The following is a 26,545-nucleotide window of genomic DNA, read 5'->3' on the forward strand; positions in this document are numbered from 1 at the left end:
GACTGTGTTTGGACTTGCCAATTTTTACTCGTGGTTTGGTTTCATAGAGGAGGCTGCAAGGCCGTTCGAGGAAATGCCCCAGAGACCTCTGATCTCATAGAATACCACAAGTCCATAAGTACATGATATGCCGATCGAGAATAACGATTGTAGAAAAACATTAGTATTGTTCAGGGGCATTTTTACTTTTTTTTACTCATTTAAGGAAAGATATCTATTAACTTAAACAATCTGAAGCAAATTAAACTGCTCTGTTTTCATGGTGAAACACAAGATCATCTCAATGTTAACAGGGTAGAAAACTGTAAGGCATCATTATATTTATTTTTTCTCACCATTATTCACTGGATACAGACGTTTTAATCACATTCTGTAGACCTTGATTCCCTTCCAATGGGACTCCATGTAGTAGGAAGAGCTGTTTTGCGCATAAACACCAAATTTGAAGTAATGGGAGGCTCTCCCACGGTCATTTACCTCTAAACTAAGAGCCCCATCAATGAACACCTTTACTTTTCCAGCATCAGCGTCGTGGATAACATTTAAATGGAACCACTTATCGTAGATGTCTTGGACCAGAACCTGTTTGGTGTAGTACATGAGTGAACCATTGTAGACTGTTAGAATCATTGTTGTGTTGCTGAGAGTTGCACCGAAAACCTGCATTATGCAGACGCCGGATGCCCCATTTGGCACATACCCATCACCTTCAAATTGCCATACGCCTGAAGTATAATCATATCCCTGCAGAAAGAAAGTAAGAGAATTGCAACTATGCATTTATCACAACAAAAAATTTGCATTCGGGACAGTAGACCAGTAGATAATGGTGTGTTTTGAATTGCTTACACGGATCCGTATCTCGGTGCGAGGCTTCGTTGGACTGCCTTGTTTTATAGTCTTGTCTGTGGAGAACACCCAAAACTTGTGGACTCCATTAATGAAGTTGTAGCGTTGGCTCACGTTCAAGTTGTATGGCTTTTGGATTTGAAAGTTAGATTTGTTGAGAGGAAGCTCAGTGAACCCGTTCGTAGGATCAACTGCGGCTGATTCTGATGCTCATAGAAAACCACGAGCAGTATAAGAGCAGAAAGGCGAGAGAGAGTTCTCATCTTCTTAATTGTTATTGAGAATAAGAATATCATGCTCGCTATTTATAGGTAAATCGGTCCGCGCACATGGCATCTACGAAATGGTTTGGGATTGTCCTTTAACTGCTTTCAGATTGGGAATTATCAATTCCACTAATCAAATGAATCTCTGATTTTTTGGACTAGTAAACGTGTATATGCATTTGCACGGGGTCATTTTCTTAACTATTATAACTGGATAGTTTTTGAATATTTATAAGAGGGCAGTTTTTGGAGTGAGAGTAACGGCATTTTTTATGCCCGTTGTATGTTGCTTAGATAAGGGATAAAAATGTTTAATGAAAAATCCAAAAAATGGGACTATTCACTCTTTTATTAGTAGTATAGATTATAGCAGATAAAGTCAACTTTTGGGTCCTAATATTAATAAAAGTAATATTTTTTAAAAGAAATAAAAAATAGGTTAATTTTTTAGAAATAATACCAATTAAGGGACAAAACACTATTCATCTTCCTCTTGCACTCTATTCATCAGTGTCGCCGCCTCCACCTATCTCTACCTCCGCCTCTGGCAACGTTGCCAAAGGTGGGTGGAGGCAGAGGTGGCAGCAGCGGCGGCGCTGGTGGGCAAAGGTGACGGCATTGGGCAGAGGAACAAGAAGAAAAATATAAACAATATTTTTGTCCTTAATTGATATTATTTTTAAAAATTTAACCTATTTTTGAATTTTTTTAAAAGTATTACTTTTATTGATATTAAAACCCTAAAGCTTCTATCTCGATATGACTGAACTTGATTTACTGTTGTGTTAGCCAAGGGACATGAGATTGGGCAACCCCCTGCTAGACTGATGAACTGATTACGGTGGGGTGCAATTTAGCTAGGTTAGGTCGGGCTGAAACCCGAATGGTTGAACAGTTGAACCCTAACATGATGACTCGGGGTCGGGTTTATCCGTACGTGCAGCACCCGTAGAGGATATCAAAATGATTTGGAGGAAGAACAAAGGCAGTTAGAACAAGGTAGAACTAAAATTCAGAGTACGATTGAATGATAGTATCTTTCTTTATCTGCAATCAAGGCAATGGTTACACAAAGTAATTTTCAGCTGATTTACGTCTTCGAAATCGCAAGACAACACATTTTTTACATGAATTAATGATACAGTGGAGGAAATGGGATGATTTTGCACAAGCCAACGAGGGTTATGTACATGCCGGTCCTGGATACCTTCGCAATTTATAGAAAGCTGGGTTTTCTGGGCATAGACTTGATTAACAGCCTCAAGGAGGATCATTTATATGATTATATAAACACTTCGATAACAATAATTCCTGACGACTGGGATTCCACTATAAGTAATCTTGACTTTTGACTAATATATGTAGCAGGGAAAATCCAATTAGAAGATGATACTGTTTTATCAAGGGTAAAAACATCTTTTTGTTAAATCTACTAACATAACAGAGTGAAAATATTTTAAGTTCACTTATAAAATTTAGGATATATTCAAGTCAATTTTTTAAACTGGGGTTCAGTTTGAAAGAAGTACAAATACAAATTTGTAGAATGCAAAATCTTATATTTTGTATGTATTTGCACCGTATATATTTATATTTATACACTTTCCAAATTGAGCGTGAGGGTTCATCCTCATTATTTATTATTTTTTTTTACGCCAAAATGTCCTCATTACTTAAATCCTATATTCTAGGATGGACAAGGTTATGGTATTTTAGGAGTACAATACCTCTTTTGGTAATAAACACTTGGTTTTGACTTTTGATTAAAAGAATCTGTCTTCAAATTTTAAATAATTGGCGTGTGCAAGTAAATATGAAAGGGCAAAAATATACAAGTTAATTGATTTATTTACTTGCATTAAAATTAGGGCAAGCATTTCATCTTTATAATTTTTATTTCTAAATTTAAAGACATCATTTACCGGATTTGTTTGCCCAAGCTATCAACTAACCCGAACCGGAATTTCAATGTGGCCCATTTTCTAAATTTTATTATGAGAAGAACCCTTCTAGATGAGGTTGCAAATGGGATACGATCTGAAATTTATATTGTATTTATTAGCAAAGTTGGTTTAAATAGTATGTTTACTAAAAATCCATTAGATCAAGTTTCAAACAAGTTATTTTCCAGTTCGTTATATAAGAACATCAAAAGCATTTTTATTTCATTTTATCAAGGATATAATAATGTTTTCTTCAATTTTAGTTTAATTTATCCACGCTATTCAATATCTCATCACGATCACAACCTAAATTATTTGATTCAAATATAAGTCCGACAAAAAAATTGATTCGAATCCACATATAAACAAAATAAATTTGGATTTACTTAAATACTTGATTTTATGGTTTTTAAAACCGACCTAGAGATCGAATCGGTCAGGGGTCCAGTTACCGGGTCAAACAGTATGATTGTTTGAGGGAATGATCGGCTCGTTTTGACAAAAAATAAAATAAAAAATAAAAAATGATCAAAACCGTTTGAATGATTAACAGTCCAGGTCAGCGGTTTGCTGACCAAAATCTACGTTTTTTGAAGAAATTCTGGTTTTATGAAAAACCAAAACCAGTTACCTGACCGGTTCCCAGCTTTTCCAGTCTTCTTGATAATTTTGGGTGTCCTTCCTGGCTTTTACCTTGTTTGCTCTTTACAAAGTACCAATGGGCCACAGTGATTTTTTTGAGAATCACACCATGACTATATTTGGTACAAACAGTCATTTTAGACTGGTCCGAATCATGGGCCTCTGCTTTCTCCCAGCGCAAGGAGTTGAGGGTATGTTTGGTTCGCAGAGGTCTGGAATCAGTCCATTCCGATTTCAGCCATTTGGTTGGGTAGAATCGGAATCCAATTCCCATACGGGGCGGAATGACATTTCCCCTAATAATTTGTTGACACATGATAGCTATTGGATCTGTTCAGTGGATCATGAGTTGGATATTAATTCTCCTTTTCGGTTTTCTTTAATATTTTTAGCGATTTTTGTCACATTAATAATAATAGTTTTTATTTATCACATTTTTTTTATATGAACCTATATATACTAAAGCAATTTGGGCCACAATAGTGGGTCTCTCCTTTCTCTCTTTTCCCCATTATTCTCCTATAATGCCTCTCTTTTTCCTCGTTATAGCTCTCTTTGTGGTTCTGCATCAATACTCTCTTTTTTTCTCTTTTACATTCCCACTTTCCCCTTTCTCTTTGGAAACTTCTCAATGTTAGTGTGTTTTTAAAACAAGAAACATGACATATTAGGAAATTAAAAAGAGTTTATCTCGAAGCAGATTTGGTTCAACCTATTCAGAAGCAGTTGATTCCGTGTTTTATTAATTCCTCTGTATCGATCTCTATTTGTTATCAGTCTCTTTGATCCCATAATTTCGATTTGGTTATTCGGTTTCAATCGAAATTTGCTCACCCCTATCTACTCGTCTTTTTTTAGTCAAACTCTCTATTTTCATCACTTATCAAAAACAAAAGCCTCTCTCTATTATCTATCCTGCGTTAGTTCTATCACTTAGCAGGATTTTTTACGTTTGAAAGGTAGAAATGGAAGTAGCAGGCACGGTCCTATTTCTTCCTAATGTATTTATCAAAACCAACAACTACATAGTTTATGTTTCTTTTTCTTCCTCTATTGCTACTTTTTTTCTCTGCCATTATCTTTTATTCTTCATTCTTTACAAATGAGCAGCCACATAACCTTCAGTTTAAAAATGAAATCTTTAAAAACGTCTAAGATACAAAAATGCCCTTTATAAGCAATTATGGTGACATAGAACTGGACAGGAAATTTTAACGGTGGGTACATAAATAGGGATTCGGATGAGCTGAACTCGATGATTGTTCGGCTAGATGTGGAACCAATGGTAAAGTTGTACGCCAGTAATAAATTCATAGATTTCACTGCGATTGGTGCGGGCCTATGTATTTTATTAGTGGCGTAAACCTATATCATTGGTTTTACAACCAACCAGCAGCCATTGGGTTCAGACAAATTAACCTTGCTCCATAAATAGGATGTCTTCTGTGTGTTGAAATTTCTTTTTTTTTTTTAAATCACTCGTAAGCATCAAGCATTATATTTCATTCAATCAAGAAATTGATACAAAAAAAAGGCCGATGATACCAATCAGAAAACTCAGGAACAATTTCTCAATAGAATAAAATAAGACAATGGATGAAAGAGGATCTAAAGATCTTCTGCAAACGAGAAAACGGTAAAGACAAATCACCAACAAAAGAAAGTAAACACATCTCCAAACCACCGAACCACCACAGACCGTGAACGAAACTGACAGAGGAGAACTGCCATCATCGGAAACTCACTATGAATAGCATCAACCAGAAAACCGCGAATGAGACTTACCATGAACAGCAATTGCTGGAGAACCGCGAACTGACAGAGGAGGAAACCAAAGACTGTCTTCGCCTACGAACAACGAGCTTGAGTGAGAACCTTGAACAACATCAAACCACATACAAAAAAAACAAAACCTTGAGAAAACTCGAGAAAAACCTCAAGAAATCTTGATAAGGAGGCTCTCTCAAAACAAAGAGAGAGGGAGGAGGGAGAGAAACTAGGAGGAAGGTGAAGGAGAGCCCAGATGAAACCCTTATGTGTTGAAATTTCAAAACGTCCTATAAACATCTTCTATTACTCAATAAAATTGTTGACTTCAGTTGGATATCTCAGCCCGAACTCCATGTTGACAATGTTGCTAAACTCCATATGGAGTTGTGTATATCAATGAATTCCATATCCACTATTGACCATGTTAATTAATGGAATTCCACTTGAGTTTTGTGTGAGCAAACAATGTAGCACTGAGGCAGGTTAAGAAAAAAGTGAAAATGGGCCAAGTTATGTGTATCTAGCCAAAAATCTGACCCATTTCCATTAATTAATAGTGGTTTCATTAATTGTACTTGTATCAAGTTTTTCATTTTAAATTTAGATAAACTAAATTAATTATTATCACATAAATAACTTAATTATCTTATTAACCATAATTCACCATTTCACCCAAAGCGTTCGGGATGCATGATGAAAAAGAAAAGGTGATTTTTGTTAACGAAGAAAAATCTTTCTTACTATTAAATGCGGGAAAGTCATTTCAATATATTTCCTTGTGAAGCATAATTAAAAAACGTCCATTAGTTTCCTACACCCAAACCATGCATGTATGACTTTGACAAGTTAATATGCTTTGATGTTGGAAGTTGGATCAACCACCTAATATGAGGATTAAGGGGCGTAAGCTCAATAGTTGATGTTGATAAAGTTGTTGTCTTGGAGAAGTGTAATTGAGTATATAGTGGTGATGGACTACAAGAAATGATGAAAACATTTTTTTGTGAAGTGTGAATGCATGACTTGTTGAAAATACTTTTTTTTTGTTGAAACTTCCTTGCTCATAAGCATTACTTGAGTAGTTGAAATGCTATCAGTACAAAGAAATGATCCAAACTATTGACTTAGGAGCTTAGCCACTTTCTTATCTTAATATATAAATGTCACCCAAGTATGCCTAGATCTAGGTCTTGTCACAAGATTAATCATTCACAATTTTGGTTCGTGTATCAAAGTTTAACATAAGTCATACCCTTGGATTGAATGTTTTTCATCCTCAATTATGTGTAGTTTGTATATCTCTCATTTGTAATCTCATTTAGAAAGGATTGGGACTTCTTTCCTTTATTGTTTTTGCCTTTTTTTTTTGCTTTTTTTTTTCTTTTTATGTTCTCTATCTTTTTCTTGAGTCTCTCTTTTGGATTTTTGTCTCAACGAACTAGAGAGATGTTCTTCCTTTGGAATGACTGCATCTAGACCAAGGTTTAGATTACTTGCATACACAATGTGGGATCAAGCCGGCGTAGTTTTGGTTAAAGTTGATTATGATCATGAGTGGGTGGTAACCTGATGAAGTTTAGAAAATACTTTGTTTGGGATGAAATGTGATTTGGCATTTAAGTAAAGAAAATGAAGGATAAAAAGGCTCAAAGATAGAGGATATAAGGTTCCTTTAATGGACAATGGGCTGTAATTGTTTAGAGTCACCTACTTGTTGAGAATTGTAAGGCTATTTTTTTAAACAAGGAAGCTTCTTTGAGTCGCACAAATTATCTCCTTTGATTTGAGGCTTTCGTTGCCCAGGGTCCGAGAAAGACTTTTACTTAAGACGAAATGTTGCTTAGGTTGTGAAGAAAGAAATTGATAAAAGGTTCAAATTGAATGTGAAACCTATGGGCCTATTGAGGGGTTACCTCAATTAAGTGACATGATAGTTGTGGTCATGATGGATTACAACTTTGACTTGACTTATGCATGCATTTTCTTTTTATAATTTTTTTTCCATTTTTAGCTTTCTTTAAGATTTTTTTTTTCAAAATTAAACTTATTTTCATGACCATGTTGCCTTAGTGTGGATAGAGGTTGGTGAGTATTTCTCAAAAGGCCCTTAAGGAGAAAGGGTGTAAAAAGGAAAATAAGTTTGGATTTTTCTTGGGTTTTTCCTTTTCTTTTTTTTTTGTTTAAACATTTTCGAGGTTTTGGAAAGGAAAGGTAGGTCAAAGTTGACCCCTTAGGTCAAAATTGTTAGGCTAAATATGGCCTACCCTTAAGGCTTTCATTGCCCCTTGTCTAAGGCATAGGTGAAAATTCTAGAAGACCCTACCTTGCTTAATTCTCTTTTTAAAAATTTTCATGTTGTCTAAAGGGATTAAGAATGCGAGCTATTCAATTTAGGAAATGGTTTAGGGGTCAAATTTCATGGTTCATGAAAGAAGGGCTAAGGTCCATTCGCGGGTTATAAGTAGACCTATTCATGGGCTGGGCTTGGCCAGGCTTTACCTATATATTAACAGAATGTGCTTAGGCTTGAGCCCGAGCTCGGCTTGACCATCAGGCCTAGGTATTGAGCTCGCGCCCAAGCCCAACCCCAAGTTTGATTAGAAATTTGGAATTTATTTTTATTTTTTATTCAATTAAAAAACTATTTTATTTATATTAAAAGATCTCAAAACCTAAAAAAAAATCAAAGATCTCATGATTACTTGAAAAAGGAGAAGAAACTAAAGAAAAAATATAATATATTTATTATATAATACATTATAATAAAGGATTTCAGTTGCTCATTGTACACCAGGAAAAATAACAAAAATAATAAAAAAGAAAAATAATAATAATAAATGAATAAATAAAAAGTAATAAGAAGGAAAGTGAAAGTTTGTGATGAATGATCAAGTGAGAAATAGCAGTTAAACTAAATTGTTGGGATGGTGGTTGTGGAATCTTTATCGCATTGTGCATTAATTACATTTGGCATATTGATGGTGTTCTTCATTGCATCATAGAGTTTTTTTTTTGTCTTGTCATCATTTTGTCATGATAATCATATTTTTTTGTTTGGTTTTATGATAATTTTTTGTCTGTAGTATTATACAATACGTTGCAAATTTTGATTTTCATCATCTTATCTTTGCATTCTGCATCATGAATCATGGTTTTCAATCATATCATTGATTTTGTTGCTTTATCAGGCCACCATTTTTTTCGCTCTTAGCACGTCATCAGTCTCAAATATGTTTTTATCACATTGTAGCATATGAGTTTATTAGAATAAATGCTTTGTAAGCACATCATGAATTGCATAAATTTCATGATTGTCTTTCACAAGTACTCGAGTTTAACAAGTTGAATTGCGTCATAATCTTATCTTAAATTTCATCAGTTTTTTACAATATACGCTTTTTATAGTTTTAGCCGCTTTATAAGCACATCATGGGTTTTCCTTCCTTCTAGCATATCATGAATCAGAATTTTTCGTTGCATAGCACATGTATTTTTCGCCCTTCTAGCACATCATGAATTATAATTTTCCGTTGCATAGCACATGAGTTTTTTGCCCCTCTGACACATCATGAATCAAAATTTTTCCACTTCATAATACATAGATTTTCTTTCCCTATGTTACATCATGAATTAATACTTTCATTGTTGCATGGAACATGAATCAATGTTTACGCTGTTGTATAGCACATCGTAAATCACATGATTTTTCTGCCACATTAGCACACTATGAATCACCATTTTTCTCCACTTCATAGCACACATAAGTGTACTACCACTCTAGTAGAAAAAAGTCACAATTTTTTTCTGCTTTGTATCATATAGGTTCTTCTGCCACACTAGCACATCACAAATCATCTGTATTCACCACTTTACAACACATGAATTTTCCACTTCAATAGCACATTACAAATCACTGATTTCTCCACTCTATAGCACAAGAAATTTTCTGCCACATTTGCACATCATGGATCCTAGATCTCCCACTCTATAGCATATGAAATTTGCTCATCACTCTAGCACATCACTGGTTATTGATTTATCGTTGCATAGCACATGAAATTTTCGCCATATAAGCACATCCACAAATTATCTATATCCTCCGCTCTACAACACACGAATTTTATGCTTCAATAGCACATCATCGAATTCTCCACTCTACAACACATTTTTTTCACCATGTTAGCACACCACAATTTTAATCGAGGTCTTGTTGTCATTTTTTATCATCGTATGATACATTATTGATTTAAGTTTCATGTTTTCACACCTAATAGCACATATTTGACCTCACTCCACAATATCATCCATAATTGTTGGAAAGGGCACTATTGCCAAAATAAAATAATTTTCTGAGTTGGTTTTACTGTTGTTTTCTAATGTTTTTTTTAGGGTAAACATACCTTGAGTTCGTAAGGTTTCTCATACCTAGGTGGGGTTACTTTGCCAAAATAATTAGTTTTCACGTCATGAATTACTTTTGTTGTTTTTCTTTACGACAACTATACCTTGATTTTGTAAGGTTTCATATCCTGCTACCTCACAACACAAAGGGGTAGCTATCAACACCCAATTATTGCTCAATCTGCCGCTTAAACCCCAATCTATCATGAACACCCGATTAAACCTATTTGATCCTTCCAAAACACCAAAAAACTTTAAAATCCAAAATTTCAACCCAAAAGTCTTCAAACCCATCGTTAAACCTATGTGATACCGACACGATGGCCCTTATTAACTCTTGTCTATACCTCGACCATTAGATCAAACACCACAATCAGACCCAAGACTTACTAAAATACTCGTGAAATTTTAACCCAAGATTCCTTTGTTTCCTCTTTCATGAAATGAATATTCCCTTTCGAGTCTTCTCGTTAGCTTGAAACACCTATAACCCAGATCTCCTTGATTTTAACACCTCTAAACCAATCAGATTGTACGCATGAACTTTGAACACACCAAAACACCTATTCATAAAGTTTTCAACCCAAGATTCCCCCATTTACCCCTTTTTCAAAACTTGTTATTCAATCGGTTCAGTCTTTAAAAAGACCGAAGGTTCCAGTTCGGTTTTGATTGACCAATACAGAAAACCAATGGTTAACCGAATTGGTCAGTATACTTATATTTCTATATATTTTATGTGTATATATGTATATTATATATATATATTATTTTCTATATATTATAAATCTATAAATATGCATTATATATAAATATGTATTTATAATATATAATATATTATTTACTATTTAAAAATATAATATTTCATATATATTTATAAATTTTGTATAATATATATTATAAATATAAAAAATTGAAAACCAACAAACCGAACCGATGATTAACTGGACTGGTCAATTGGTTAACCGATAAACTTTGACTCTATTTCATTAATTGGTTTTTCAGAAACTGGTAATACCAATTCAATTTAAAAAATAGGCCCTTAATTGAACCGTGGGTACCCTTACACTCATTGACCCAAATTTTTGTGATTTTGACCCCCCGAAACCAATTAGATATTACCATTAGGTCCTAGGCATCCTAAAGACCTTACTTACAAAACTTAAGCCCAAAATACATTTGTTTGTTCCTTTATTTCACTAAGATTCTGTTTCGAAGCCTCAAATTAATTGAGCTACTCCCCCTCCATGTCTGCCTGATCTAGGCACAATTGGGGAAATCCGACCTCACTATTCATTCAAGAATACTCAGAAACCCCTCCTTACCAAATTTTAGCAAAAAATAACCTTATTTAGCCATTCAACTAAAAAGATTACGTTTATGCCAATCTTCATGGTGTTTGGAAGCGTGGGCGCTTTTTAAGACCAATTTTCAAGAAAAAAATGCCCATGCTTCCAAGACCTATTTTTCAAAAAAAAAAAAAAGCGCTTCTACCATGTAGGTACTAAGTAATAGTATGCTGTTTGGTAAGGTGATTTTTATCACTATTTTTTATGTATGTGTTGGCAGGTAAGCACCACATAGGATATACATCAGTCAATTGTTGGGGGAAACGATTCACCAATACATGAAACGCTAAACATCAATGGGGTCCCAATTTTCAAGACATGCCCGATTTTTTAATAATCGACTGAACCAAACAATGAGATACATGGGCGTTTGTTGAAACGCCTATGTTGATCTGATGTAGCACCGTTTTTTTTTTTAAATGGCCACGGTTCCAAACATCCCCCTATTAACCCGCATATGCAAATCAAAACCACTCTTTATACTTAAACCATCTCAACCCTCAATCTTTGACCCAACAACTCTTAGAATCACGATTTGACTCTTTAAATCCAAAATTACCATTCTCTCTCTTCTCATTTCTTTTCCCTCGCCTTCTATATTTCATTTTCTTTTCTCTCGTCACTTCCCTTCTCTTTTTCTTTCTCACCCCTCCCACCGTCCCCTGTTTTTCTCAGACGTCACCGTCGCTGCAATTCCCAGTAGCAGTGACATTCCCTTCCTCCTCACATTCTCTTTCTTTCTTTCTCTCTCTCATTCTACTCCCTTTTCTCCCTCGTGTTCCCGATATCTTTCCCTCACCCCTTCCATCATTTATATTTGCGCTTTGGATCATTATTCACCATTGTCCTCAAACTCCCAAACTCGAAACAGACGTAGCAATGGTGGCAAACCATTGATTCTCTGAAAGGCAGAACTTGAGTCCAGAAGTTTGTTTCTTCCCACCAAACTGTTGGGAATAAGCCTACTATCTCACAATAGCCAAATAACACTTAATCTGAATTGAAGCAAAGTAATTCTCATTCCCTCTTTGTGTAATTAAATGAGCATGCAAGCCAAACAATATCAACCAAATAGAAAGTGTATGCAATAACAAGAACACAATCCACACATAATGACACAAGATTTTAACGTGGAAAACCCTCCAAAATGAAGGGAAAAACCACAGGCAATTAGCCACATAAAACTTCAACTAATAAATTTAATGGGATACAACAAACTTCTTCTCTACCAGTAAATCTAGAGGATATTAGCATCAACTATTCAACCAAGAAAAGATAGATTTCATCACATATTATCAAATAACTCAGAGACAAAAATAAATCTCACCAAAAAAATAATAGAGAAGAGGAATAACAAATCAATGCAGTAGATACGCAACTTGAGGCGTAGTTGACTGCATACTAAAATCCCAAGCCGATTGGAGAAAGGATCAAAGCAGTATTCTTCACTCATGAGAACTCAAAACTTTTCTTTTTCTTTTCCCTTACTCTCTCTCTTCTGTTTTCGGTGGTAGACTATTTTCTGTTCGCCTAAGTTTTTTTTTTCTTTTAACGCTCCTCACTTCTCTCGCATGCGAAGTTGAGAAGTCGCTTTGCATGAGTGTCTTTGAATCCAATGAGTCTCTTCGAATCCAACTTTGTTTTATTGTTTGTGGGCCCTCCACGTGGGAAGGGAGCCCAACCAACACAAACTACCTGTTACATCGCCGGTCGTCATTGCCGTTCGAAGCTAGTAGTCGGTGACTGAAACTGATCAAGATCTTTCCCCTGCTCCTCTGTCACCGTATCGTTAGTAGCAGCGGCAGCTCGAACGTCCCAACACTCTCTCGGTTGAAAGCCATTCATCATATTGTTGTTCAAACGAGGCGGTCCGGGAAGGCCGAAGCCTGACCCAGGTCAGCTCTAATCTCGTAGCATCTTCCCTTTACTTCTTCGTTCGTGTTTTTTTTTTTTTTTTTTTTTTCACTCGTTCTGATATGGGATGACAAAGTTGGGTTGCCAAAGCCGGTGGTGAAGCTCCGGCTGAACTGGTTCCGTGATTTTTTGACAAAGTTGGGTCCCTATTCTGTAGAAACTATTTATTGATTTTTTTCCTTATGTAAGAGACGTTTGCTTTGATTGTTTTGCCCATTCTCATTATGCTATGGTTTCTTCTTCTTCTTCTTTTAAGGATGAAATTTAGTTTTAATGGGAATGTCATAAATTTCAAATTTCGGTGATCTTTATTCTTGCGTAACCGCTCCTTTTGCTGAACTTGATGATTTAAGATTGGTATGTGTATGAAAATTGATCTGTTCATTAACAGTAGTTTCACTCAGACATGATGTTTGCCGTGTTATCTCAATAGAGTGTATGCTGTATTTTAAACCGGAAGGTTGTTTGGGGTGATTACCGAATCTGTAGGGCTATTTGATATGATTTAAATCAGGGAAGGGTTGATAACATTAAATTAATTGCATGGTTGAGACTGAAATTTGACATAAATTTTCAATTTGAATGTTTCTGTTTACTTAACAATTCAGATAAAAAAGGAGATGCACCTGTTTGCACTTTATGGACTAGATATAGGCCTAGCACAAAATACATTAGTTATGGATTATCTAATATTTTCTCCAAGTCTTGAAAATTAGTAACAAGCCGTGGGTGTGGATTTGTCTGTTTTGTAATTTTTTTTTCTATTTACTTTATTGTTTTTAATTCTAAACGCACCAACTTTATGATATGTATTTTTAAACAAAACATAGCAATTATGAATTATGAATTATGACTTTCCATGTTAGTGGAGTCTCATATGAATGATGAGTCATAAAACAGAAAAAAGGAGAGATTAGTATTTGGGGGGATTATGACAGGGTCTTTTTAAGTAATTCAGAATATTATTTGCTGGATTGTATCAGGAATGTTCTGACAAAAGAAAAACCGAATGTAGTGATGTATAAGAAACAAAACTCCAGGAATTGGACAGGCAATGGATAAGGATCATTGGAGTAGTAGAGGCCTAAGTTGGGCTTATGCCCCTTCAAGGGGTGCCTTAGGTGGCATACTTACAGCCTGGAAGAATGGGGAAGTGGAGTGCCAAGAAGAGGTGATTGGTCAATTCTCTTTGTCTATAAAAGCAAGAAATGTGAGTGATGGAAGAGAATGGGTGCTGACAACTATGTTTGGCCCTAATTCATGTAGAGATATGGTCCTATTTTGGGAAGAACTAGCTGCAGTTATACAAACGAAATTGAGGTTGCACGATCTGGTTGGTCCCTCGTGTCAGATAATTCGGGCGCTGATTCAGGTGATTCCTTGTTAGGGTCGAGCTGGTGGTGACTAAACTAAAGTGCTTCTGCAGGTGAAGATATTAGAGTGTTTGAGTTGTTTTTACTCAAGAAGGGCACTCCAATGTTTAAGTCAGAAAGTGTTTAGAGATTTCTTTAAAAAAATTAGGGAGTGTATGTACCTTCTTCTCAAGTAGAAGTGAGTGCTTTATATAGGTTTCTATAGTCAAAACCTTTTGCAAAATGTCTCATATCTTGATTGGACACGTTAATATGTCGGTTGCGAGATCTACGTGACTGTTACATTATGCCCGGGGAATGCCTAGGCGCTCGTCCAAAACCCCCGGATTTTGTATAATAGGCACTCGCCCAGAGACTTAAGCGGGCGCCTACGTACATCTAATATATATATATATTTTTTAACTTGTTATTTTGATATTTTATTAGATGTTTTATTCTTTTAAAATAAAACCGGTTACATATTATCATTATTTTATTATGAAGACAACAATGCAAAGCGTTTTTCTTCTTCTTCCTCGGTTACATGCACAAGGGTTTTTTCGGTTCGATTGGAGAGGGAGGAGAACCGAAGACTTCATTCCCCAGCCGAACTCCATCGCACCTCAGCTTCAGCAGGTAAGTTTTTTCTCTTCTTCTTCTTCCAGCCCAGCTTCAGTCATTTTTTGCTTTTTTTTTTTTCAAAAAAATAGGGGCTCCACCCCTATACTCCTCCCTTCCTCCACAGCTCCACTCATTCTTCTTCTTCTTCTTCTTCTTCTTCTTCTTCTTCTTCTTCTTCTTCTTCCGCCCCTGATTTTTCTCAGTCGCTAGTCCTACTCTCAGTCCCTTTTTTTTTTTTGAAAAAACAGGGGCGGAGCCCCTATACTCCTCTCCGCCCATGACTGTTCTCAGTCGATAGTCTCAGACTCTCAGTCCCTTATTTTTTTTTGAAAAAACAGGGGTCTATACTCCTCCCTGCCCCAAATCCCTATACTTCTTCTTCTTCCTCTTCTTCTTCCGCCCCTATACTCCTCTCCTCCCTTCGTAGTTCCTGCACTTATTTATTTATTTATTTTCAGTTAATAGTTAGTGTACATGCTTGCTAGTTAGTGTATAGTTAGTGTACTGTGTACATGCTTGCTAGTTATATGAAATTTATATTTTTATACTCATTTGAATGATTTATAGAGTTAATAGTTAGTGTACATGCTTGTTAGTTAGCACACAAAACCATTAAAATAGCTTACAAAAGCATGGATAAAGTAAAAACTCAAGAAAATTAATATTTTAAAATTCCAACGCCTAGGCGGCGCCCTGTGGTCGCCTAGCCTCGCCTTGGCGCCTTGAAAACTATTGTGGGGAACCAATCCGTTCGTCCTGGCCGAGGTGGAGGTTGGCCTTGGCGAGGTGTTTCAGGCTAACTTGCCGAGTTAGTTTGCTTACTCAGCGTCAAGGTGTCACTCGAAGGCCACGTGTTGCGAGACGATTAGAAGGACTAAATTATCCCTCATCAATTGCCCCCACTCTCGAGCCTACGTCAGCTCGGCGAAGGGAGTAGTTTCTAATTAGGTAATTGGTCCGACTGGTTTGTAGGTTGCCCGACTTGCTTTCTTGATCCGGTCTAAAGTTGAGCAGAACCATGACAATTTTTTCAAATTTCAAGTCCGGGAAAGAGGTGCCCACTGCGAAATTTAAAGCACACGTTGTTTTCAAATTTGAAAAAGCGCACCCTCCGTGGGCGCACAAATTTTGAATTCAAAATATTTCGCGCGTGCTACTAGCTGTAGGTTTGCTGTAGATGCATTTGCAGCGTTCGTCTCTTTGTCCGATGGGTTATAAGTAAGGGGTCCCCACTGAGGTCCCACTTACACTGTTTCTTTTTGGAGCTTTCTGGGGTGGTGTCTGACTAGAGGAGGTCCTGGTCCGAGTTCTCCTCTTTGTTGAGATTCCATTAGTTGCCATCGCCGGTCTTCTTTACCTTTTTCGATGAGTATTCTAGTTCTTCTGATGTCCCACAGTCCGTCTGAGAGTAGGTCATCCGACCAGAGGTCGGAAAGTGAGGCAAGCTCCTCGGGGAAGGACTCCTATGGGGAATACTGTGCTGGATCTCTAGTAGGGAAAAGGCACGAAGTTGAGCAGGTTATAGCTATTTTTGGTCCGACTAAGTTGTCTGGGGAGCGGATAGTTGAGTTGTGTCACACCTATCAGATCCCAAGTGAATATAATTGTCACACCGAGATGTAGTGTGCGTTTACGAGGAGGCGCTGGTCGTTGGTTTCCGATTCCCCCTTCACCCTTTCATCATTTCCGTGTTGAGGTACTATGGTGTATCTTTGGGTTAGCTTGCTCCCAACGCGATCCAGACTTTGGTGGGGCTGATAAGCTTGTCCCACCACCACAACTTCCCTCTAAACCTTGACGTCTTCTCTACCTTGTGTAATATGAAGAGAGTTTCTGGCCCTTTCTGCTTCTATCTTCCTTTCCGAAGTGGGTACAAGGTGTTGACCGACTTTCCCAATAAAGTTAAGAGGTGGAAGAGCAAGTTTTTCTTCCTTTCTAGAGACGGTGGTTGGGGTATGAACACCGTCTGGTATAGCAACTGTCAGAGCTTTGGTGAGAGTCAGGATGAGGAGCTGTGCGTTGTGTTTCAAGAATTTGTCAACCGAAAGATCGAAGTAGAGAGTGTTCTGGCCGAGCCTATGCTTATACAAGCCGACCTGAGTCGCATAGGTAGGTTGGTCATTGAGTTTTCTTCATCTGCATTTGATATTTCCTTGATAATTAGCTCGACTAACTATTTTTTATCTTCTTTAGATATGGCGAGCATGGCTTCAATGTTGGCAGTCTCTAGGGAGAAGAAGTGAGGTCGCCGCACCCCTCTCCTCTTGTCGTTGACCTCGAGGGAGGCAACGAGCCCATGAAAACTGACCAGTACTCATATGGCCCCTCTACCTTCCAACCTCAGGTCGGTCAGGAAGAACGTGAGGTCGACCCTTACGTTTCAGACATCCCTCGCTTTGTTCCCAACATCGACCATTTGTTTGAATTTGAACCTGCCACACCTCGACCTTTTGAACACATTAAAGCTTGAGCAAAGGTTTTACACATACCCATTGAAACTCTGATCTACTGCTTTGAATTACCAAACTGAGAGGTAAGTGAATTTACACCTTTCCAATTCTTAGCCTTTTTTAGTTTCCTTATTCATGAGACTTCCCAATTTTCTCTGTTCTCCTCTCTTTCCAAGGTTTCCTTGAGACGAGGTTTTGGTCACGCCAGCTTCTTCTTCTCTAGCCCTTCCTTCCTTCCCCCATTGAGCTTCCATAGAGGAAGCTATCCAAGCTTTGAAAATCCGACCATCCAAGAAAACATCTACAGAACGTGGGATGAGTTTTGGCTTCGCTCCATTCACTAGGGATGCAAATGGATTGGATTAGATTTGAATAAGGGTATATCCAAATCCTATCTGACACTGTTCGTGTCGGATCCGATCCGATCCTAAGATCTGGTTAGATCTGATAGGCCTCGATTTGAATTCGAATCCTATCGGTAAGTTGGATCTTCGGATTTGATTCGGTCCGACTTGTTTTCTTTGAAAATTAACAAGTTATTAAAAGAAAAATAAAATATACCAATTTAAATAAAAAAACAAAGATTACAAGTATTTTTAAGTATTTTCATCATATATATACCTAATTTTTATAAAAAATAAATAATATAACAAATTTAAAAACATACAATATAAATAATATTATTTATAAATAAATAAATAGCATATATATTATATATGTTTATATTTAGAAATATATAACATATATTGGATTGGATAGGGGTGATTCGAATCCGATCCGAAGATCCAAACAAAGTTGATCCAAATTTGACCAAATAGGATTGGATCGGATCATGATCCGATCCATTTGCACCCCTACCATTCGCATCTATAAGCACAGCTTGGAGGTCTGAAGCATCCACAGTTGTGAGTTCCCCACCAGACAACTTTGCAATTCTGTTAAAAATCTTATCCGACCATAGATGATAAGGCAGCCCCAGAATTCTCATCCCAATGCTATCTTTTGGGTTTACAATTTTCGCATTGCAACTTGGGGACCATCTTCCTACCACTGCCATTCCTTGCTTTGTTACTGCCGGCACAGCTTCAGTGTTCGGCCAGGGATTTCTACAAGATACCACAGCCTTCTGCCCATCAATAGGAATAATCTGCAGCGTTTCTGATACCTTCAAAATTTGTTGAATTTCTTCACCCAGGGTTTTCCAATCTGTAACATCCTTACTCATGGATAATACTAATTTGTTCTCCCACTCTGTTTTGGATTTATTGATCCACATTCTCATTGACCCTAAACTTGCATCAATCTGAACATCCTTATCCGCATTGATTCCCTTTTTTTCTTTTTCCTTCCGCTCTGTTTCTTCCATCTTCTCTTCAAGTTTCTTCTGACCCTCTTCCTTTCTGAATGGAGAACTTCGTCTTTCATATACTAACACCAGAAAATCCTGCATTGCTTGTATTAGTTTACCCCAACCCGAGGCTTCTCTCCCTTCAGGGAAGCAAGTGAACTATTTTAGACCCTCCCCATAATATTCGTAGATACCCACAAGTCTTCCTTTTTTGTTTTCTCCTCTTTCAGCAGAATACCTTCTTCCCTCTTCCACAAGACTACACTTCCATTCTATTGTTCTCAAAATTCTCTTTGCTCCCTTCAGGAATCCCTGAAACCAGGAGATTGCCTTCTCTTCAAGGATCAGCGAAGCTTTTCTCAGCTCCACTACCTTCAGGGAAATTCCTCTTCTTGTCCAAACTTCTTCGAAGACAAACGTTTTTGCCTCGATCTTCAGAACTCTTCTCCATCTCCTTGCTGGTGTGAATTCCATCCTCCCCACTCTGTCACCAAGGAACCAAAATTTTCAAGGACTAGAAAGATCTAAGAACGAGTTTCTAGATTGTATTACCATTAAGGTAGCACATTGGGTAACAACAATTGATTTGTTAGTTCTTAGTTGATGATATAATCAGAGGTAGCGAACTCTTTAAAGTCAAAGCCTACAATCCAGGAGAGTTGGGCCCCATCATAAGATGAATTTTGACAGAAGCTCACTTGGTAATCCTGGACCATCATATATAGGGGGAGCTTTAAGGGATGTAGGAGGAAAAATCTTGGCTTTATACTTGGGGCCAATAGGGGTGGGAGACTCACTAAGAGTTGGAAGTGATGGCCCTCCTTCAAGGCTTGAGGTTGGCTAAACAGTTGGGCTTCCAATAGTTCGAAGTGGAGGGGACTCAAGATGGTGATGTGTTGGATGTAGGCAGATAATCTAGGGATCTAGACCCACAGACAGGCCATGGGGGAAACCAAATGTCTAACAAGGGAGATTGGTGTAAACTTTAGATGGATTAGAAAGTCAGCCAATTGGCTGGTTGATTGTTTAGCCAAACAATGGTCAGCTGGTGGAGAACTTTTTTGGGCTGCATTGTAATTTTGGATTCTTGTATGGGGTCAGCAGTCCTTAATTTGGGTTCTTGACATTTGTAATGACTTTTATTAATCATTGAATGGAAGTTACCATTTCCAATAAAAATTGTGAATTATAACTTTCTGATAATACTGTAGAATGTCATTAACATTTATAAACATGATTAATGAAAACTAAACCTATTTTTTTTCTAGATAATAAGCCCATTTGTCATTATAGATAAGTTTAGATCCATTGTCTTTTAGACATTTTAAAAATAAATCAATGCAATTCTAATTTTTGTTTTCTTCTCTTTGTTTTTGAAGTAAGTTGCTAGAATTTTTCCCCATGAATAAGCTCTATCTTTAGCTTTGTTCAAAATGAGCAGTGCATGGCCTGTTTAATCAATTATCAATTTCTTTTATTTTACAGTTAAATGGTAGTGAATGGTTCATTAGGATAATTCTCATTATAGTTAATTTTCATTGAATAACTTTTATTTTTGTTTTATTTTTTGTGATCTGATAAACCTCATTTATTTTACTTTTTTAGGTAATTGGAATTCTTGGACACTTTTTTTATGAATAATTGCCATTATCATTTAAATCACTATCTCACTTCACATTTGTCATACTGTACCAATTCATATCATTTAGGTTAGTAGATAGCTTGCATTTTAATCTGCTGGTAATGTTCATATTTTAGTTGATTTGCCTAATCCTCATTTTGGTTAACATGCATAATTTCCATCTAATGTGAAAACATAATCCCCCCATTAAGTCATTGAATTGTTATCTTCTATTTAGGTTATTGAACAATTTTCATCCTATGTCATTCAATGATCCTCTTGTCATTAATAACTTCGATCACATGCTAATGGATATTCTTAGTTTGAGTGCACGATCGTCTTAATGATTCCTCTCATTAAGTCTTAGTATGCACTTGTTACGATATTGAATAATCTTCTTCATCTTAGTATGCACATCTGTCTTTTAGTTAACTTGAATAATTACCATCTTAATTATCCTTTTGTCATTAGATGATTTTGTCTCTTGTGTTATTACATAATTTTCATCTTGTATTTGGTTGATAATTCTCATTTTTTGCATTTGTTTGGATAATCTTGTTATCTTGTTTGTGTCCTTTTGGGTTTACCCATATGATTTGGTCCCATCTACTAGACATGGGAGAGGGGTGCCTAACCCCTTCCCTCTCCCATTTCAAACTTTACCCAAACTGGTTTAATTTGTGCCTTATATGGAGTTGTTATTAGGACTAAACTAATTTCAAGTAAAATTAACCCGGAGGGTCTATCACCTCCATTTCACTCAAATGATGGGTGGTGACTCCATATCAGCTTCAAGTGAGTCACCTGGAGTCCTCACAGCAACCCAACCTGCCAAGTTGCACCCTTACTCTTTCTGGTTCCCATTTTATGGTCCCATTTTTAAATTCTCAACCATCAGACTGATAACAAGAACAAAGGCCTCACTGGTCTGTTTTGTTATTTTTTGGTTTGTCATTCAGCCTTGGCTCCGCTTTAAATCTTCAAGCAACAATGGAAGTTGAAGGCCAGCAAGAGATGAATAACGTGATGTGCCTTTTAATGGACCCGGAAGGCACCCCCCTTGGAGCTCCCATGTATCTTCCTCAAAATGCTGGACCTCTACAGCTCCAACAAATCGTCAATAAACTCCTCAATAATGTAAAATTCTCTCATTTAAAGTTTTTTTTTTGATAAGTTCTCTCATTTATAGCTTCAATTCTGTTGTTCTTGTTTTACTGCTTTAACTTCTAAATATTCAATGTATATCTTGCTTATGTGTTTCTTGTGGGGTTGTTGTGAAAGTCCATTTCAAGTTATAACTTCCTCTCAGTTTATTGTTGTAACCTTCATATCTTTTGATTTGTTGAGACTAGATACAAGAAAGGAAAGGATTAGATGAAATTGCCTTTTTCTTTTGAAGAAGGTAAAGTGTAATTAGTATTGAGTATCAAAAAGTGTATACAATATGGTCCTTTGTAGAAAGAGTTTCTATACATATGAATAAATCTTAAGGACCCCAAAATCTGCATGTAGAAAGAGTTCCCAAAATCTGCACCTGGAGAGGATCATAAGCCGGATTCAGCCCATGCAAAAAAGAAAAAACCCGCTGTTGGGAGACAAGTTTTTTATAGTCCTATGCATCTTCATCATTCCTCCAGTCAATAGTCTGATAATAGTCCAACTCCTTCTAGACAGATGTAAGGGTTGAGTAGTATGTAGATAGGCTACGGTCCCCTTGTCTACATGTAGATGATTCTGCTTGAAGTTGATAAATCTTGACAAAGTGCCTCTGTTCAGAATAGGTTGCCTTGGGCTTGTTCCCAAATTTCACAGGGGTCAGCCCATATGAATTTTTTTCTTACATAAGGTAACATGGAGCCTAACAGCCATGACATAACCATGCTGTTTTCTTGATCCCATTGATCATGTTCAGCAGTACTGGACTTTGGTTCTTTTATTTTTCCACTTATATAACCAGCCTTCCCCCTAGCTGTAACATAAAGTTTGATGCCCTTGGACCATTTCAAATAGTTCAGACCATCAAATGGAGTAATGGACATGGAGAAATTCATGCCGTCCATCCCCCCATTTAAGTTTCCTTGCTGGGAAGTAATACTAGAGGTTGCTGAATCCTCAGTAGCCATTTTCACAGAAAATCTACTGCTGTTTTTTCAACAAACTGAATCTGATATGGAGGGTTTTTGTCTGAAAAGAAAGATAGGAGTCTCCAAAAACAAAGTTTAACAGTACTGTAGGTGATACCTTTTCGATGAAACACTTCGGTTTCCAGGAGGAAGAGACAACCAGTCCGTACAATCATCAAAACTGTGACATTCTCAGTGGTCAAATGTTTACGTGTGAATGTAATACTGCATACCTGTCTTCCATGACCCACAGTACATAGAAAAACTCCTCAGAAAATCAAGTTTTGTTGCATTCGGCTGCCACCACAAACCCAGAAAATCACTTTATTGCATTCGGTTGCCACCACAGATCTAGAGATGTCTTTTACTGCATTCGGCTGCCACCACATCCTTCTCCTTGGTACAGCAACCAAGAGAGAAGAGAAAAAAATTAGGGCTGAAGGTTGCGTCCAGAAGAAGAAAACCCGATCTGAGAAAAAAATAGATTTCCAGAGAAGGTAGGAAATCACAATCTGAGAAGAAGAGAGAACTTGCGCCCAGATCAGAGATGCTCTGATACAATGTAGTCGACAGAGAAGAGAGAAGAGAGAAAAGAAATTGTATATTCAGATCTAAAGCTGGCGGCACCTAAGTTGGTATATATACTTAGGGCGACAGCTCATAAGAATTTACAAGAGGAAAGGGCAGAAATGCCCCTACTAGGCCACACTACATATTACAACAAAAACTTTATTGATTCCCCTCAAGAGTCAAGACACTACAGCCATAAGACACCTGAGAGCCTTCTTTATCCTACCCATTGGCTACACTTTTCAGCAATCACCTTTGTCCACAAGTCATCTGGCTCAGCCACAAAATGCCAGAGCCAACTACCCTAGAAGTTCCATGTTAGAGCTTCTCAGCTTTCTTATACCCAGCCCTCCACGGGAGATGGGTTTGTATATCTGGTTCCAGCTTACTAAGTGGTGCTTTTCCATGCCCTCCCAACCTGCCCAAACGAAATCATGCATGTTTTTTTTTTTTTTTTCAATTTTCTCTGCTCTAACCCTAGGAAATGATCTTATTTGCTCAAAGCAAGAAGCGAAGAACATATGTATTTGTTTCTTTGTTAGGAATATATGTTTTCATGAATTGAATAAATCATATTGATGATTTCCATGAGAGGCTAGTTGAGGTATTAGTGAAATCTTCATTGATTGTAGGGAAAGTAATATGGTGGTAGGCATCTGGTCCTGGTTATAACCTTTTTATAACGAGTGAAATTTTGTAATCTAGGCTCAGTTTGGAAGGAGTACAAATTCAAATATGTAGATTGCAAAACCTTCTATTTTATATTATTTTGTATGTATTTGTACTGTACATATTTGTATTTGTACTCTTTCCAAACTGAGCCCTAAGGATTTCCTCCATTATCTACTGGTTAGTTTGAAGATGAAATTTGCGAATGTTAAACTATATTTACTAGAGGAAAGGTTGCTAATTTATTTGTTTATGTTTGTATTTTTTGTTGGGGACATACCCATACTGGTATTTGTGGATTGAGATTTAGTGTTCATTGGTTTGTTCAGGAGGAAAAATTGCCTTACTCTTTTTACATATCGGATCAAGAGCTTGTAGTGCAGCTTGGATCTTATCTAGAGAAGAACAAAGGTTGATGAATTAAAAAAAACTTCTGTCTTTTTAGTTTGCAATGCTTGCTGATTTGTTTGCACAAGTGCAACATATTATTTGTGAATCCATGAGTTTGTTGGTAGCTGATTTTCTTTTCTTTTTTTCTCCTCTTGTTTGTGGACTAAAATTGCAGTTTCTGTGGAGAAGGCGTTGCGCATAGTTTACCAACCTCAAGCAGTTTTTCGAATCCGTCCTGTTAATCGGTGTTCTGCAACTATTGCTGGTATTGAATCCTATTTCATTTGTTGATTTATTGCCACTTCACTAGTTCGTGTATTCTCTCACATTCAAGAGTTGTTTCAGTCTTACTACCAAAATAATAAATGTAAGCATCATATATTTGTCTATTTTGGGTGTTCTGGAAATGCTATTCTTGGATTTTTAGATCTTGTCAGAATGGTTTTTGTGTCTGTGGTCATGCATTAATAATATTTGTTATCAGATGTTGCTTCTTTTATTAGCTTCAATGCTTTTATCGAAATAATGTTTTTATGAGGATCATGCATAAATGCATTATACACAATTATTTCATGGTTTTGTTGACAACATAAAAAAAGAAATCATTTTGTCATTTTCTTGACCTCAGATTTTAACCAAGGTTTAAAATTTCATAATGTATCAGCCAGTATCGACCGATATGTATCATTTTGGCAGAGATCTGATACATAGAACATATAGAATTCAATAGTTTTGTATTTTTTCTCTTGTACCAGGCCGATATGGGTCTGTATCGGTCTCGCATCGGACCGCTTCGGGTATATATTGACCGATAAAGTACCGAAATGGACTGATACACACTATGTATCAGCCGATTTTAATTTCCCTCTCTTTCTACTTTTAAATTCAAATTTAAATTTAATTTATCTCTTCTCTCTTTCTCTCTTATTTATATCACTTTTAATTAAGCCTTTAAGTTTGAGACATCATTAAATGCTAATATTATTTAATTAAAGGGTAAATTACAGATAAGATAGGTATCCTGTACTTTGGGTGTAGTGACGGATAGGTACCCTGAACTTTCAATTGCAACACTTGAGTATCCTAAACTTTCAAAAATAGACACTTGTGTCCATCTGTTAGTATTCCGTCAGTTAAATATTACACAATGTCAAAAATATCCTTATCGTGTATTTTTGAGATCATTCTACAAAGTAAAATCATCACCAGATAATGTTGTCGTCAGAAAATTTGAATATGTTATTTGCTGTCCATGTGTGAATGTCATTGTGGGGAGATGTTTGGTTACCTGAGAATGATCTCAGAAATACAGGAGAAGGGTATTTTTGACATTATGTAATTTTAATCGATGGAATACTAACGGATGGACCTAAGTGTCTATTTCTGAGAGGTTAGGGTACTCAAGTACTGCAATTGAAAGTTCAGGGTACCTATCTGTACTACCGCCAAAGTACAGGGTACTTATCTGTAATTTATCCTTAATTAAATGCTCATTTGAGTTACCTTTAATTAAAACATTTAAGGTGCCATTAAATGCTAATTAAGTCAAATAATTTGTTAAAATCATAAGTTTAAGGTAAGAAGTTTTGAACCCTAGTCATTTATTTACAACAGCAACAACAACTAATTTGCCACTATGCCAACCTTGCTTATCTTAAATGCATCCATTTTTGTTCTTAAAGTAATTATTCTTCTCTTGGTGGATGTTTCTCAATAAATGCTAAAGTTTGATTATTAAAATTTATATAATAATAAGATTAATACAAATTATATTTATTTTTTAAAAATTAAGGTATATATTAACTTATATGCATAATAAATATTATATACATCTATATATAATAAATATTAATTAATAAATGACTTCAAAAAATATTAACTAATAAACATTCGTATATCTACACAAACATTAAGTTCTATTATTTTTCAATGGTTACTAATTATGTCCCAATACTTTATATAAATCATTAAATATGGTTTTTATGTTTAAATAAATTAGTTATAATCACATAAAACTCATTTTTATTGTTGTTAATATATTTTCTAAGGATTTGTTTTTTTTTGAATTTTCTAGTGTATCCATGTGTATCTTGATTTTTCATCCGTATCTATGCGTTTCCAAAGCGTATCTAGATACGCCTCTTAAAATTACCTTTCTGATACACCTTGTGTTTCCAACACTTCAAACCTTGATTTTAACTTGGAATGACACTTTGATGGATGGATAACTGGGACATACTGAACTAGTTAATGGACCTTAGTAACTT

At 36.3% G+C, this 26,545-nt stretch overlaps 1 protein-coding gene across 1 annotated transcript in view; it reads left to right on the forward strand.

Annotated features, from left to right (window-relative positions):
* Positions 1 to 14,967: 14,967 nt before the first annotated feature.
* Positions 14,968 to 26,545, forward strand: part of LOC104599919 (WD-40 repeat family protein / notchless protein) — a 56,693-nt gene continuing 45,115 nt past the window's right edge. The window contains exons 1-4 of the mRNA XM_010262671.3: positions 14,968 to 15,122; positions 21,486 to 21,663; positions 24,218 to 24,299; positions 24,454 to 24,543. Of these exons, the coding sequence (XP_010260973.1) occupies positions 15,031 to 15,122; positions 21,486 to 21,663; positions 24,218 to 24,299; positions 24,454 to 24,543 (442 nt within the window). The 5' untranslated portion in view covers positions 14,968 to 15,030. The remainder of the gene's footprint in view (positions 15,123 to 21,485; positions 21,664 to 24,217; positions 24,300 to 24,453; positions 24,544 to 26,545) is intronic.

Source organism: Nelumbo nucifera, chromosome 5, assembly GCF_055504915.1.
Source record: "Nelumbo nucifera cultivar China Antique chromosome 5, China Antique-T2T, whole genome shotgun sequence".
NCBI lineage: Eukaryota > Viridiplantae > Streptophyta > Magnoliopsida > Proteales > Nelumbonaceae > Nelumbo > Nelumbo nucifera.